General features: G+C 48.3%; 1 protein-coding gene across 1 annotated transcript in view; it reads right to left on the bottom strand.

Moving 5' to 3' along the window:
• Drc3 (dynein regulatory complex subunit 3) overlaps positions 1 to 11,549 on the bottom strand; it is a 36,782-nt gene extending 25,233 nt beyond the window's left edge. The window contains exons 1-4 of the mRNA XM_038326034.1: positions 11,475 to 11,549; positions 8,877 to 9,082; positions 3,267 to 3,383; positions 1,390 to 1,556 (exon numbers count right to left, since the gene is read on the bottom strand). Coding sequence (XP_038181962.1) covers positions 1,390 to 1,556; positions 3,267 to 3,383; positions 8,877 to 9,036 — 444 coding nt within the window. The 5' untranslated portion in view covers positions 9,037 to 9,082; positions 11,475 to 11,549. The remainder of the gene's footprint in view (positions 1 to 1,389; positions 1,557 to 3,266; positions 3,384 to 8,876; positions 9,083 to 11,474) is intronic.
• Between the last annotated feature and the right edge of the window lie 1,365 nt (positions 11,550 to 12,914).

Consider the following 12,914-nt stretch of genomic DNA (forward strand, 5'->3'; position numbering starts at 1 on the left):
ATTGTCTCTGCCTGAGCGTGCTAGGATCTAGGGCATGCACCACCACACCCTGACACCCTGCTTCTCATATCTTTGAAGGAACTGGAATCAGGTTGACTTTCATCTCTGACTTTGGCAGAGATCAGCCACAACAGGCCTCTATGTGTTAAAAACCAGCTCCAAAGCTGAGTGCTCACTTGTAATCCAGCATTCAGGTGGCAGAGGCTGGAAGGACATGACTTTAAGGCTTACAGTGGGGTACACAGACAAGAGAGGGGGGAGGAGGGGAGGAGGAGAAGGAGGAAGAGGAAGAGAGAACAACCTCTCCTAGCACCTACTACTTTTATCGTCTCACGTAGAGTTTAAGCTGGTGGGCTACTGTCACCTCTATTTGACAGGTAAAACTAAGCAGTGGAAGGCTTGCACCTCACGGGGGCTTAGATTTACATGCCTGACATGCAAAGGAAAGACTATGCTGCCTCTCCGGTTTGGCTTTGATGAACAGCCAAGACACCAAGTTAAGTGTGGGCAGTAACTCATTGCATTGGCTCACTCTCTCTGTTCATGTGTATGGTTGGGACTAAAGCCAGGCCAACTGATTGATATATGCGGAAATGGAGTGTTGAAAGGTATCAGACAGCTGGGCGGTGGTGGCGCACGCCTTTAATCCCAACACTCAGCGGCAGAGGCAGGCGGATATCTGCGAGTTTGAGGTTAGCATGGTCTACAAGAGCTAGTTCCAGGACAGGCTCCAAAACTACAGAGAAACTCTGTCTCGAAAAAAAAAAGAGAAAGTTATCAGATAGCCGTGGACTGATGTCTAAGCTGGAGAAGCGTTGGGGTCACCTCTGACATAGCACTCGGTAGTTACCAGTCTCGGCTGTATCTCCCTACTGGGAGCCCACTGTGATGTTTACTGGGGGCAGTCTACCTCTCAACAGTGTCAGCTGTCATATAGACACATCTTAGTACCTAGATTGCTCTCCTACCATCCACAGGGATAGCTTCATTGTTACTTGAGACACTAACTTCCTGTCACTTCTGTCTAGATTAAATGGGTACAACTGGTTAACCCCAAAAGGACCATACATTGCCACTTCTGTCTCCCTAAGCACAGAAGCAATGCCCCACATCCAGTATGTACTTCACATCAGTAAAGGTTTGTCACCTAAGGATGAGACTCAGCAAGAATAGGACTAAAGCTGAGGCCACACAACTTGGTACCCAGAGAAAGTTTTGTCAGGTTAAGCATGGTCTTTCCATGTTTTCAAATCCCTTGCGGAATAATTTGGATGTTTTATCTTTTTAGGAAAAGGGTGTACTGTGTCTACCACCACACACCTTTGCTCTGGCGCAGCCCACGACCCTGTGGTCTTGCATTTGTGGTATGGGTCCCAGCCTGGTACTCACATTCATTAGGTTGCTAATCTGGTTGTTGCCCAGCGACAGCACTTGCAGCTTCACCAGGGCATCGAGAGAGTCCATCTTGGAGATCCGGTTGTTGGACAAGCTGAGGTCCTCCAAGTTGACCAGGGTATCTAGCCCCTCAATGGCCTCGATGTTGTTGAAGGACAAATCTGGAAAGGAGGACTCTGAGGGTTAGAGGAGGGATGGTCCTGAAGCAAAACCACCAGGCTGCTTAGAGCTCTTGGAGTGACATAGAGCCGAGGCGCCAGCTCTCCTCAGGGACTCCAGGAGTGTTGGCTGTACTGTGGGCTGCAGCCTTCTGCCTATCATCTCCCCAGTTCTTCCAGCTCCCCTCTGACGGGGAAGACTTCTCAGTCTTGTCAGTTCTGGAATGAGAACACCCAGTAGCGGGTCTAAAGCGGTGTAGTTGGGGGCAGAGCTGGGAGATGGCCTTTCCTTTGTATTGGTGAACATTCTAGCAAGGCTGCTTCTCATGTGCTTGGTATTTCCATCTGCCCCATGTTGGCATGCATGTCCTCTGACACCTGCAGGTGGGGGTATGGAGTCTTTCTCTTTGATCAGTCAGGAAGTAGAAGCTTTGGGTCAGGAGGGTAGTGTGGTTAGTATACAAATCTTCCTCTGGGTAAACGGGTAAGCAGGTGCTCTTGTAGGATCCATGGCTTTACTCCAAGAGGCAGGTAGGCCTGCTGGCTCCTGGTATCGGGCATTGCCCAGAACCTGGGCTGGTGTGAGCACCTGTCCCACTGTTGAGGTACTGATTTCACCTCCTATAGAGATGGGTGACTCCTAGCCATGCAGATGGACCCCACAGACCAGGAACCCGAGCTAATGAGAACTAGGGTAGAGCAAAGGGTGCCTGAACAGGAGACTTGGACCCCACAGTCAAAAGACTCGGTTCTGTCTGCTTCTACCACCTGCAGCACACAACTCTGCCTGGCTAGTCAGCCTCTTGGAGCTGCAGGGGCTGCATCTGTGAAGTGGCCCCTTAAGCCCACCAGTGGGGTTACTGTGGCTTGCAGTGTCAGCACAAAGACAGCTGAGAGTGTTTTGCAGGCTGAGAGCTGTATTCATGGCCCCTGGAAGCCTGACAAGATGGAGGAACATGTGCCTTGGGCTGAGACAGGCAGGAGTGGGATTAGCCTAGCTCCGCTGCTGCTTGCCCATGCTCTTCTGAGCCTTACCTCCGTTGCCATTGGATTGGATAATAACAGCCATTAAGCACCTCCCAGGACCACTGTGGGGGCTAAGTCAGATGTTTCTAAGGGGCTTTCAGCTTGTCCTCTTTTGTCTTTTAGAAGCTCTCCTGCCTCTCACTAGATGGGGAGGCATCTAAGTGGTCAAGCCCCAGTGACCTTGACAGTGAAGCCAAAAGTTCTAGAACCAAATAGAGATTTACAAGGGAACCTGTGACCCTCATTTAACTTGTTGTCACCTTGGTTTATTAATTGTAATGATGGGGATGGTGCATGGATCAAGTTAAGTCATATGAAGCGTAAGCAGGCCACAATCAGCACACGGCTATGTTCTGTGCTCATTATTATGGCCAGCTGTTCACCTGTACCAATGTGAATGCCAGTCCAGGGCTGCCTCAGTGCCCACCAACCTGAGAGGATGGCAGGTGGGATGGAGTAATCTGCCCGGTATGTAGCAGCCCGTCTTTGACAGGCTATGCCCAGCATAAGCCCCAGGCTTTGAACAGACTGTCACTTTCTTGCTCCTAACAGACAGGGCATTTCTGCTGCGCCTGGGCTAACAACTGGCTGGCAGCCGAGTGTCACTGCGATTGTTCTGTGGGGAGGCGATGGATGTCCTTGGCAGTGGGCCGCCATTAACAAAGGCAGAGCAGAGCCAGGCCTTACCCAGCCAGACCAGGTGCGTGAGGTTTTCCAGGCCCTCGATTCTCTCGATGATGTTGTTGTTCAGCTGCAGCTTCTGCAGGTTCTCAAACTGCCAGAGGTTATCTATGCGGAGGATGTCTGAAACAAGCAGAGAGCCCAGGTTTGACTAAGGCTGGGGCTTCCTGCCAGGGCCCTGGCAGACTGAAATGTACTCAGATGGTGTCCACAGATGTCCACAGCTCTCTGCCTTCCGTAGAGTGCCCCTGGGGAGGAGCATGTGAGTGTAGGACCAGCACTGTCACCAGGGCCACTGAGGAGGATCAGAGAGGTCTGATGTGACAGGTGTCTGTGTGGAGGTGGGCTGGGCCTGCTCAGGGCAGGAGACCCACACTGCCCCAAGGACTGGGCTGGGGTTCCTGAGGAAACAGATCTACCTTGGAACACAGGTTACAAGCAGGGGCTGGCACGGTGGGAGGGTCACTTAATTGCTTTTACTTCTGAAAGGCCATTTTGTAACATTTATTGGAATATTTACCATCTGTGCCCTTTGACCTGCAATTTCCTTTCCCTTCCCTTCCATTCTTCCTTTCCCTCCCCTCCCCTCCCCTCCCTTCCCCTCCCCACCCCTCCCCTCCCTTCCCCTCCCCTCCTTTCCTTTCTTACTTCCTTTTTCTTTTTTCTTGGGTCAGGGTCTCACTATATAATACTGACTGTCCTGGAACTCACTATGTAGAATAGGTTGGCTTCAGCCTTCACAGAGGTTTGCCTGCCTCTGCCTCCCAAGTGCTGGGATTAAAGGCTTGCATCACCATGCTAGTTAGACCAGCAAATTAAAAAAAAAAAATCCATCTCCAAACACCTCATAGAATATCTATAGGTGTGAGAGCATAAAACAGCAGCTGCTGGGATGATCACTCATACACCAGAAAGCAGGGCCCAGACAGCCTGGCAGCAAAGAGGCCCTGCAATACAGTTAGAGGGCTCACCCTGGCCATGTTGCCATTCCTTCCCTGGCAGGTCACAACAGCCAAAGCTTGACTTTTATCACTGGAAGCAAGAAGCATTCTGAATAGTATAAAGAAGCCCATATTGAGTATGTAAGGCTTAGAGGTCAGCAGAACAAATCCAGCGCTTCCCAGCTTTCCTCGTAAGCCACACAGTCCTGCTGCTGTGTGCAAATATAGCGTAAAGAACTCTATTTGTTTTTATGCCTTTTCCAAAACTGAAAAAACAACCCTGCCTTTATTTTTATTTTAAATGTATATGCGTTTTGCCTGCATGTATGTATATATACCTTGTGTGTGCTATGTGCAATGCCCTTTAAAGGTCAGGAGAGGGTGTCAAATCCCCTAGAACGGGAGTTACAGACAGTTGTGAGCCACCACTGAGTGCTAGTAATTGAACCCAGGTCCTCTAGAAAAACAGTCAGAGCTCTTAACTGCTGAGCTATTGCCCTAGCCTTCTGTATTAGACACAGAGAGGAACAGAAATAAATAAATAAATATGTCTCTAAATGTGTGTGCATGCATGTGCACTCATATACATACAATATATACACACAAAGTTTATATATCCAAATGCCTACTCAGGGTACTTTTTATATATGACCTAGAGATAGAACACTGGCTCTTAGCATGTATGTGTGTATGTATATATATGTGTGTGTGTGTATATACATACATACATATATGTATACACACACATGATTTATTAGAATGGCTTACAGGCTGTGGTCCAGCTAGTCCAACAATGGCTGTCACACTCAGGAGGCAGAGGCAGGTGGAGCTCTGTGAGTTGGAAGCCTGATCTACATAACCAGTTCAGCCAGGGCTACAAGTGAGACCTGTCTCAAAATAAGAAAAAGAAAGAAAGAAAGAAAGAAAGAAAGAAAGAAAGAAAGAAAGAAAGAAAGGATGGAACAGTAGGTAAAGTGCTTGCTGCGGGATCTGATGACCTGAGTTCAGTTTTAGAAGCCACAGTGGAAAGAGAAGGTCTAAGAATCCAATAGTTGTTCAGTTCATAAGGCTGGATGCCTCAGTTGGTCTTCAGTATATGCTGGAATCCTGAAGAAGTGGGTTCTAATGCCAGTGAAGGAATAGACTTGCCAGCAGAGTAAGGGCAAGCAGGCAAAAAAAAAAAAAAAAAAAAAAAAGAGCTTCCTTGTCCTTATATAGGCTACCAGCTGATGGTGTGGCCCAGACTAAAAGATCTGGATTAGTACATGCCTTTAATCCCAGCATTCAGGAGGCAGAGGCAGGCAGATCTCTGTGAGTTCAAGGCCAGCCTGGTCTACAGAGTGAGTTCCAGGTCAACCAGAGCTACACTGAGAAACCCTGTCTTGAAAACCAAACCAAACCAAACCAAACAAACAAAAACAAAAAAATATCATTTCCCACTTGAAATAATTTAATTAAGAAAAAATTCCCTCACAGGTGTGCCCAGCCATTTGGGTTCTAATTAATTCCAGAGGTTGTAAAGTTGACAACCAAGAATAGCCATCACGCCCTGTTATTCCAAAACTTTAGTCTAGACTATACTCATTTAAAGACATGAAATGATCTAGGTGTGAAGGCAGTTTTCAAAGGACTATTAAGAGCCTGGCATGGGGTGCACACTTGTATCAGACTGCAAGTCTAGCCTGGGGTATGCAGTAAGATCCAGCTGGGACTAGTGCTAGAGACTTATAATCCTAACTACTCAGGAGGCTAAGCCAGGAGGCTAACAAGTTTAATGTCAGCCAGCTCAGTGAGAGCCTGTTTCAAAATGAAAAAAAGAGAGAGAACTTGGGGCAGGTATGGTGGTGGAGAAACAACTTGGTGGTTAAGAGCCCTTGTTTGGTCTTGCAGAGGACCCAGGTTTGGTTCCTGGCTCCCACATGTGGTTTATAGTCAGTCATCTGTAACTTTAGTCCCAGGGGATCCAACACCACCTTCTGACCTCTGCAGGCACCAGGCAAAAGGTGGTACAAGTCTGGAGACATAACTCAGGGGTAGAACACCTGGGTAGCATGTCCAAAGCCCCAGCTTCAATCTCCAATACAAAACAAAATTCTAGTGACAGCTCACATTTATCCAAGAGATGGGGTCTGTTGCTGAGGTTCTGAGATTCGGTGTGTGTGGCTACTCTGACCCTTCACAGGTCTTGGGGGACACAGGATCCTCTGATTTATCCATTGCTTTCCCGTTGTGGCTGGAGTGGTTCCTTCTATTTCCTCCATGTCCTCAGGGACAGGTGGTATAAGAATCTGTTGTTTAGGTCTCTGTTTGCTACCAGATTTCCCAAACTAATTCTGATTATGTTTCTACATATTTCTGGAAGTGGTACTCAGTTCAGCCCAAAGCTCTTATCCACCTCCTATTTCTAGTCTGGATTTTCCTGGCACCTACTGTGGCCCTGCTGTCTGACAGGCTGAAACCCGGCCCTGACTCACCCTTTGCTAGGGTGGCTTCCAGCCAGGACACTTTAGGTAGGTGGCTATGACGCACCTGTACCTGGCTTGCCCTTAGGCAACAGCAGGTGACATGGAAAGGCCCAAATACCCCAGTGAACAAGGGTATATCTGACCGCTCCAGATGAACCTCCCACCCAGAAGCTGGTTCCACTTCTGTGACCACCACCTCAGCAAGGCCATCAGCACCACAGTAATAGCCATCTCACTGGATTCCGGTTTTCCGCGGCCCCTGCATGGAACCAGCAGGGGTTTATGAGAACTTAAGTCCCACTCTATCCTGTTTCTACTCAATATACTTGGCAATCCTAACTCATTATAAAAGCCAAATACATTTCATTGTCCAAGGCAAGCACCTGCTGATGATATAACCTCCCTGGCCTGTTGCACACTGGCTTCCTCAGCAGGTCTTCTCAGGCTGGCTCTGGCCTACCTCTTGGCCTTCCACTGGCTGTTCTCTCTCTCTCTCTCTCTCTCTCTCTCTCTCTCTCTCTCTCTCTCTCTCTCTCTCACACACACACACACACACACACACACACACATGCCATCAGATCTCCATACGGTTCCTTTCCTCATCTTCTTAAGTATTTATTCAACTCTCACCTTGGCAAGGCTCTGGCCACTGTAGAAAACACTGCACCCAACTCTGATTTCCCTTTTCTCCTTTCTTTGCTTTCTTTCCCCCACAACACATACTGCCTGTAATGATCTAATTTCCTTGTCTTCTTTGTCTCCCTCACACCAACTCCACAAAGGTAAGGTTCTTTGTTTTTTGGACTGTGCTAAATCTGGGTGCCTGGAACAGCATCTGGCATCTCTTCAGCACTTGCTCAGCACTGGCAGAATGCCCATTAGGCGGGGAGGGGGAGGGGGGGATAGAAAGTAGCTGCTCCTCATTCACTCCTCCCAGGGAAGCTGCTGCTCTGGGACATCCCTGGAGGCCACACCCAGGGGTCCTATGGACTTATTCAAGGCCAGGTCTGCTTGCTCATGGCTGTTCCAGGATTTGGCAAGTGACCCTGTGTCTTTGATGTTGACCAAATGCCTAGACAGCTGTGGCCTAAGACGTCAGGTCACTTTCTGGGTCCTTACCTACTCAGAAAACAGAGGGCTCAGGATCCTTGGCCACCTCCTCCTTTCTCCTGCTCCTCTTTTTGGCAGTATTGGGATTGAGTCTCATGAATCATAAGCCTCCTACCACTGAACAATTTTTTTAGTTCATATATATATATATATATATATATATATATATTTCTTTACTTTTATTTTATATATATGGGGTTTGGCCCGTACATATGTCTGTGTACTACATGTATATAATGCCTGTGGAGGCCAGAAGGCATTAGATCCTTGGGACTGGAGTTACAGATGACTGAGCTGCCATGTGGGTGCTGGGAATTGAACCTAGATCCTCTGGAATAGCAGCCAGTGCTCTAAACCACAGAACCAGCCACCCCCTGCTCAGTCCTTATATTTTTGAGACAGGGGCTCACGGTGTAGCCCAATCTGGTCTTGAACTGGAGGTCTTACTGCCTCTGCCTCCCGAGTTCTGAGATGTGTACCAAGCTAAGCTCCCTCCTCCCTCTCACTCCATCTGTCCTGGCTTGCTGGGTCACACTCACTGGCTTTCCAGCATGACCCAGGCACTGTGGACATGTTGTCTCACTTAGACAAGGAGCTACTTCCTGTTTCACAGATAGGGACACTGAGACAGTAAGTGCCCTGTCACTCCCAAGGTGCCTCCCTGCTTCAGGGCTTTCTACTTCCTTTCTCTCTGGACACCCTACCCATTCCCCCAAGCACTCCCTCCAGAAATGTGGGGTCTCTTTGGTTCGGTCCACAAGGGATCCCTCCATTCCAAGGACTTCATTCCATATGAAGGACTCCATTTCAAGTCAGTGTGGAGTCAGACGATAGAGAAAACATGGTCCCTGGGGGCTCACTTAAATTTGGAGCAGGCCAATCCTAACTTATTTTTTCTGTTCTTATTCAGAATCAGGAGTATTGTGGACAAATTATGGAGCTTCTGGATAAATTTGATGCAGCATGCATACTCCCATCCCTGTGCCTGGTGGGTTCCAATACCCCATGCACTGATCCCTGACTCTAAAATCTAGGGATTTGAAACAGGGCAGAGAAAGTTAGCTGCCCCAGGCTACACTCCTGGTACCCAGGACACTTACTTTGGAAGTCCAGCTGCAGGGATAGGACATCTTTGAAGAGGATGCCCTCCTGCTTGGCTAGCTGCCCAGCCTCCTCCTGGGGGCCTTGCTCCCCAACAGCTGCCTTGAGCATGTCATCGTCCATCACCTTCGGGTCCATCGAGTCATACGGCCGGCTCATCTTCCCTGAGAAATTGGGTTCCTCCTTCACAGACTTTTCGTTTGCTCTGAGAACAGAATTGGGCAGTGTATGTCGTGGTGTTATGGCCCGCTAGGAGGCTACAAGCTGCCTGCTCCTGCCCCTTGCCTGCTGTACCTTGGGGCAAACACATTGCAGGAAGGCTGCCCCAAGCCTTCCTAGCAGCCACCTGCAGGGGCTCACTTCTTGACTTTACAACCACAGTGGGGTTTCCACCTGGGCCCACAGGGCTGGTACCCCATGGGTCTCCTTAGCCTGTAGTTCCCAGGTTTCCTGTGGCTAATCTCTGACCTTCTCTCTTTACCTGGTACAAGTCGCTGACAATGATCACGGGAAGCGCCAGCCCGCAGTGGCCCTTCTGGGAGTACCGCAACCCCAGGCAGACAGCCATGCATGGAGGAGTCACTGACTCAAGGTGGCCATTCCTGTTCTTCCTTGAGAAATGGGAACTTTGGGGTCTCAGGATGAGGGTGATCAATGAGCTGACTGCTCATGTAGGGAGGAACTATGTAGCTAGCGCTCGCCAGGCACATGGGTAGGTAGACAGCACGAAGAGGATAAGGATAGACATACACACAGCAGGTGTTTACTTGCTGGTTCCCTAAGTCCAGACCCAGAACATGTTAGTGGATTTCTCACATTAATTTCTCTGTTACTTAAGCTAGATCAGGTTCAGTTGCTAATGGCCCAAAGGGACCTTCAGAGGCCCAGGGACGGTGATGGCAGAGTCTGTATATTGGGTTAATTGTACTTGACTGCTCTGCTTGGCAGGGTAGAATCACAGCCCTGGAGGGCTAGCTGCTCAGACCCCACTGTGATTATTTCCAACCCCAGAAAAGTGGGGCTGTATGCTCCTGCCCATCCACTGCAATTCTGCCTTCTGAACATTCTGGGAGTCCACCCTCCCCTCTGCTTCCACTTGCTTCTCACCTCCCTTCTTAACTTCTACCTTTGGTCCCGGGTCTCCCTGAACCTCTGGTCATTCCCATCTCGATTTCAGGTGTGGCTTCCCTCTGCCTTCTATTCCATGGTGCCAGTGCAGTTCCTGCGATTGCTCCACCAGGAACCCTGACCACCTGTCTTCCTTCTAAGATGGCCTCCCTCTTTCTTTGTTGTCATCCATGTGAATGCAGAATATATAAGTATTCACTTTCTAGTTTTTCACTATCCCTGAGCAAAGATTCTGATGTCAATAACTCTAGTGTGCCTGGCCCTTCCATTCCCCAACCCCATGTTGTGAAGTCTGAATTAAAACATTCCTTCCTGGAGGGAGAGTGACTCACAAGACTCAGGAAGCTCACAAAGTTACAATACCAAGTCGCTACTAAAGAGTTTATATAAGGCCATGCAGGTGGTGCATGCCTTAGGCAGGAGGATCTCTTTAAGTATGAGGCCAGCCTTGGCCTATGTAGTGAGTTCTAGGACAGCCAAGGCTATGTAGAAGGACCCTGTTTTAAAACAAAACAAAACAAAACAACACCCCAAACAAACAACAACAACAACAGAGTTCATATATAAGTTCTGAGGAAGGAAAGACAGTCTTTGATAGAGGCGCTTGCAATTTAGGCTTAGAGCTCCAGGATGCAACTGTCCTGATTTGTCACCCACGCTGGGATTGGCTTTTTAGCGATGCAGCTGCCTTTGAGTCACTCCTGCAAGCAATTGCCACGAGCTGGCTCACCAAGCTATGCTTGATGGGATGGTTTCTTTGGTCTGCCATTGGTATCCTATCTGGGATGACTAGATCTGGATATCTCCCAGGGTCCTTGCTTGTTCTCCATCTGTGTCCCCAACCCTTCAAAACTTCAGCCTTGTTTCCCTACTCTCTCCGGCTGACTCTTCCTCCTCAGGTGACTGACTGACTGTCCTCCCAGGACAATTCTTGTGCTCATCAGCTTCCTAATCTTCCTAAATAATTTTCCTTAAAGTTTCTCGTAATTTACTACCAACCTCCAAATTTACTTCTGGGGAAATTTTAATGTGTTTCATTTGCCAGATGTTATCTGAAAAGTATTTGGAGCTTTTTAAAAAAAGGTGTTGTACTTTGGGAAATGACTCAATTCTGGTGTTGAAACTTTGACCTCCATTTCATCAAAGTCCATTAGGTGTGACCGGCTGGCCAAGCTAGCTCCCAGTCAAGCTCCGCAGGTTCTAGGCGGTGTAGGACTGGTGTTGTCCATGATCATCGTTCACGCCCAGGGCAGGGATTTGGTTCTGACTGTGTGTCTTTTGGAAAATAATAACTTCACCAGCTCCCACCTTTGTCTTTTTCCAGTTAGGCAGATAATCCCTTCTTCCCCCATTTTTGTAAGAGCTTGTGCCTGGTCTACACATTCATACTGAATAACTACTACAAGCTATGAATAGCTCAGACAGGTCTTCTGTTTCAGACATGAATAGTCATACCAATATTTACTTACAAACAATGACAAATTAGGGCGGGCAGTGGTGGTGCACGCCTTTAATCCCAGCACTCGGGATGCAGAGGCAGGGGGATCTCTGTGAGTTTGAGGCCAACCTGGTCTACTGAGTGAGTTTCAGGCCAGTCTCCAAAGCAAGAGAAACCTGTCTTGAAAAAATCAAAAAAAAAAAAAAAGAATGACAAGTTAGTAGGTGTGGGGAACTATGAAAGCACTCAGTAGGGACACTTGGCCTGGCCAGGGAAGACACAGCTTGAGGATGAAAAGAAAAGACCTTTCCGCCCACCCCCAGCAGGAAAGCAGAAGTGAGGCCTGCATTGCATTTCTATCCTATGATGCTGGGAAGCTCCTACAGTTTACAAGGCAGAGATGGATCAGATTTTACTTTACTTTTAGAAAGCCCATTACTAATGGGTTTTCTGCCCACCCCCATAATAAGTTTCTCTGCCAATGCAGTAAACCAGATTAAGTTGAACTGAAAAAGTATAACAACAGGTATTGGGCAAAGCAACTCCTCCTGGGCAGGTTCTCGGATCCCAAAGATGGAGGCCAGAGAAGCTGCACACCCAAGACAGGTAGGAAAGTTTTATAGGCTGTAGGAGTGATGATGTTTCTACCACAAGATGGGTTTTTGCCCAAGTATGGTCAAAAGCTGAGTGGTTAGGTGGGGATTTGGTCAGCAGGCAACTTCAGGGAAGGAAGTTGCAGTAGCCATTAAGAATGAGGGAACTGGGCTTTTTGGCATCTTTCCTTTTTTCAGAGACTGTCTGAGTGGCAGGGTTTGGAGAGAAAGGTGGGGAGAAGGCGAGGGAATGGGGCTTCCAGGACAATGCAGGGGTGAGCCAGAGGCTCCAGCCAAACAATTATAACTGCTGTGACAAGAATTACAAAGGGAAGTGAGTCTAGCTAGGAGTGGCATACGCCTTTAAACTCAGCACTCGGGAGGCAGATGCAGGTGGATCTCTATGAGTTTGGGCCAGCCTGGTCTACATAGTGTGTTCCAGGCCAGCTAGAGTTATCACAGAGAGACCCTGTCTCAAAAAAGAAAGAAAGAGAGAGAGGGAGGGAGGGAGGAATTATGGGGTCTGGGATATCTCTAGGAACTTAGTTTATATGTGGGACTAATCACTCCCAGTTTGAGACAGAATCTACTTTGGTAGGTTGTGCCCAAGCTAAGTGATTGGTTGACCCAATAATAGTGTTAGAGAGTGGGGTGGGGGAAAGTTTAATAGAAAAATAAATTGTCCTTCAGAACTTTGCTAGGAGAGTTAAAGGGTCATGCCCACAGACAGCCAGGAGCCCCGGAGTGGGAGAGCACCAGAGGAGATGACGTCATGGTCTAGGCAGCCATGAGGAGCCCTGAAGGGAAAAACAAACCTTTCCTTTCCATTAGCTTCCTCAGACCCAGAGAACAAAGGACGTTTCTGACTCATACTGTTC

The sequence above is a fragment of the Arvicola amphibius genome, chromosome 4 (assembly GCF_903992535.2).
Source record: "Arvicola amphibius chromosome 4, mArvAmp1.2, whole genome shotgun sequence".
NCBI lineage: Eukaryota > Metazoa > Chordata > Mammalia > Rodentia > Cricetidae > Arvicola > Arvicola amphibius.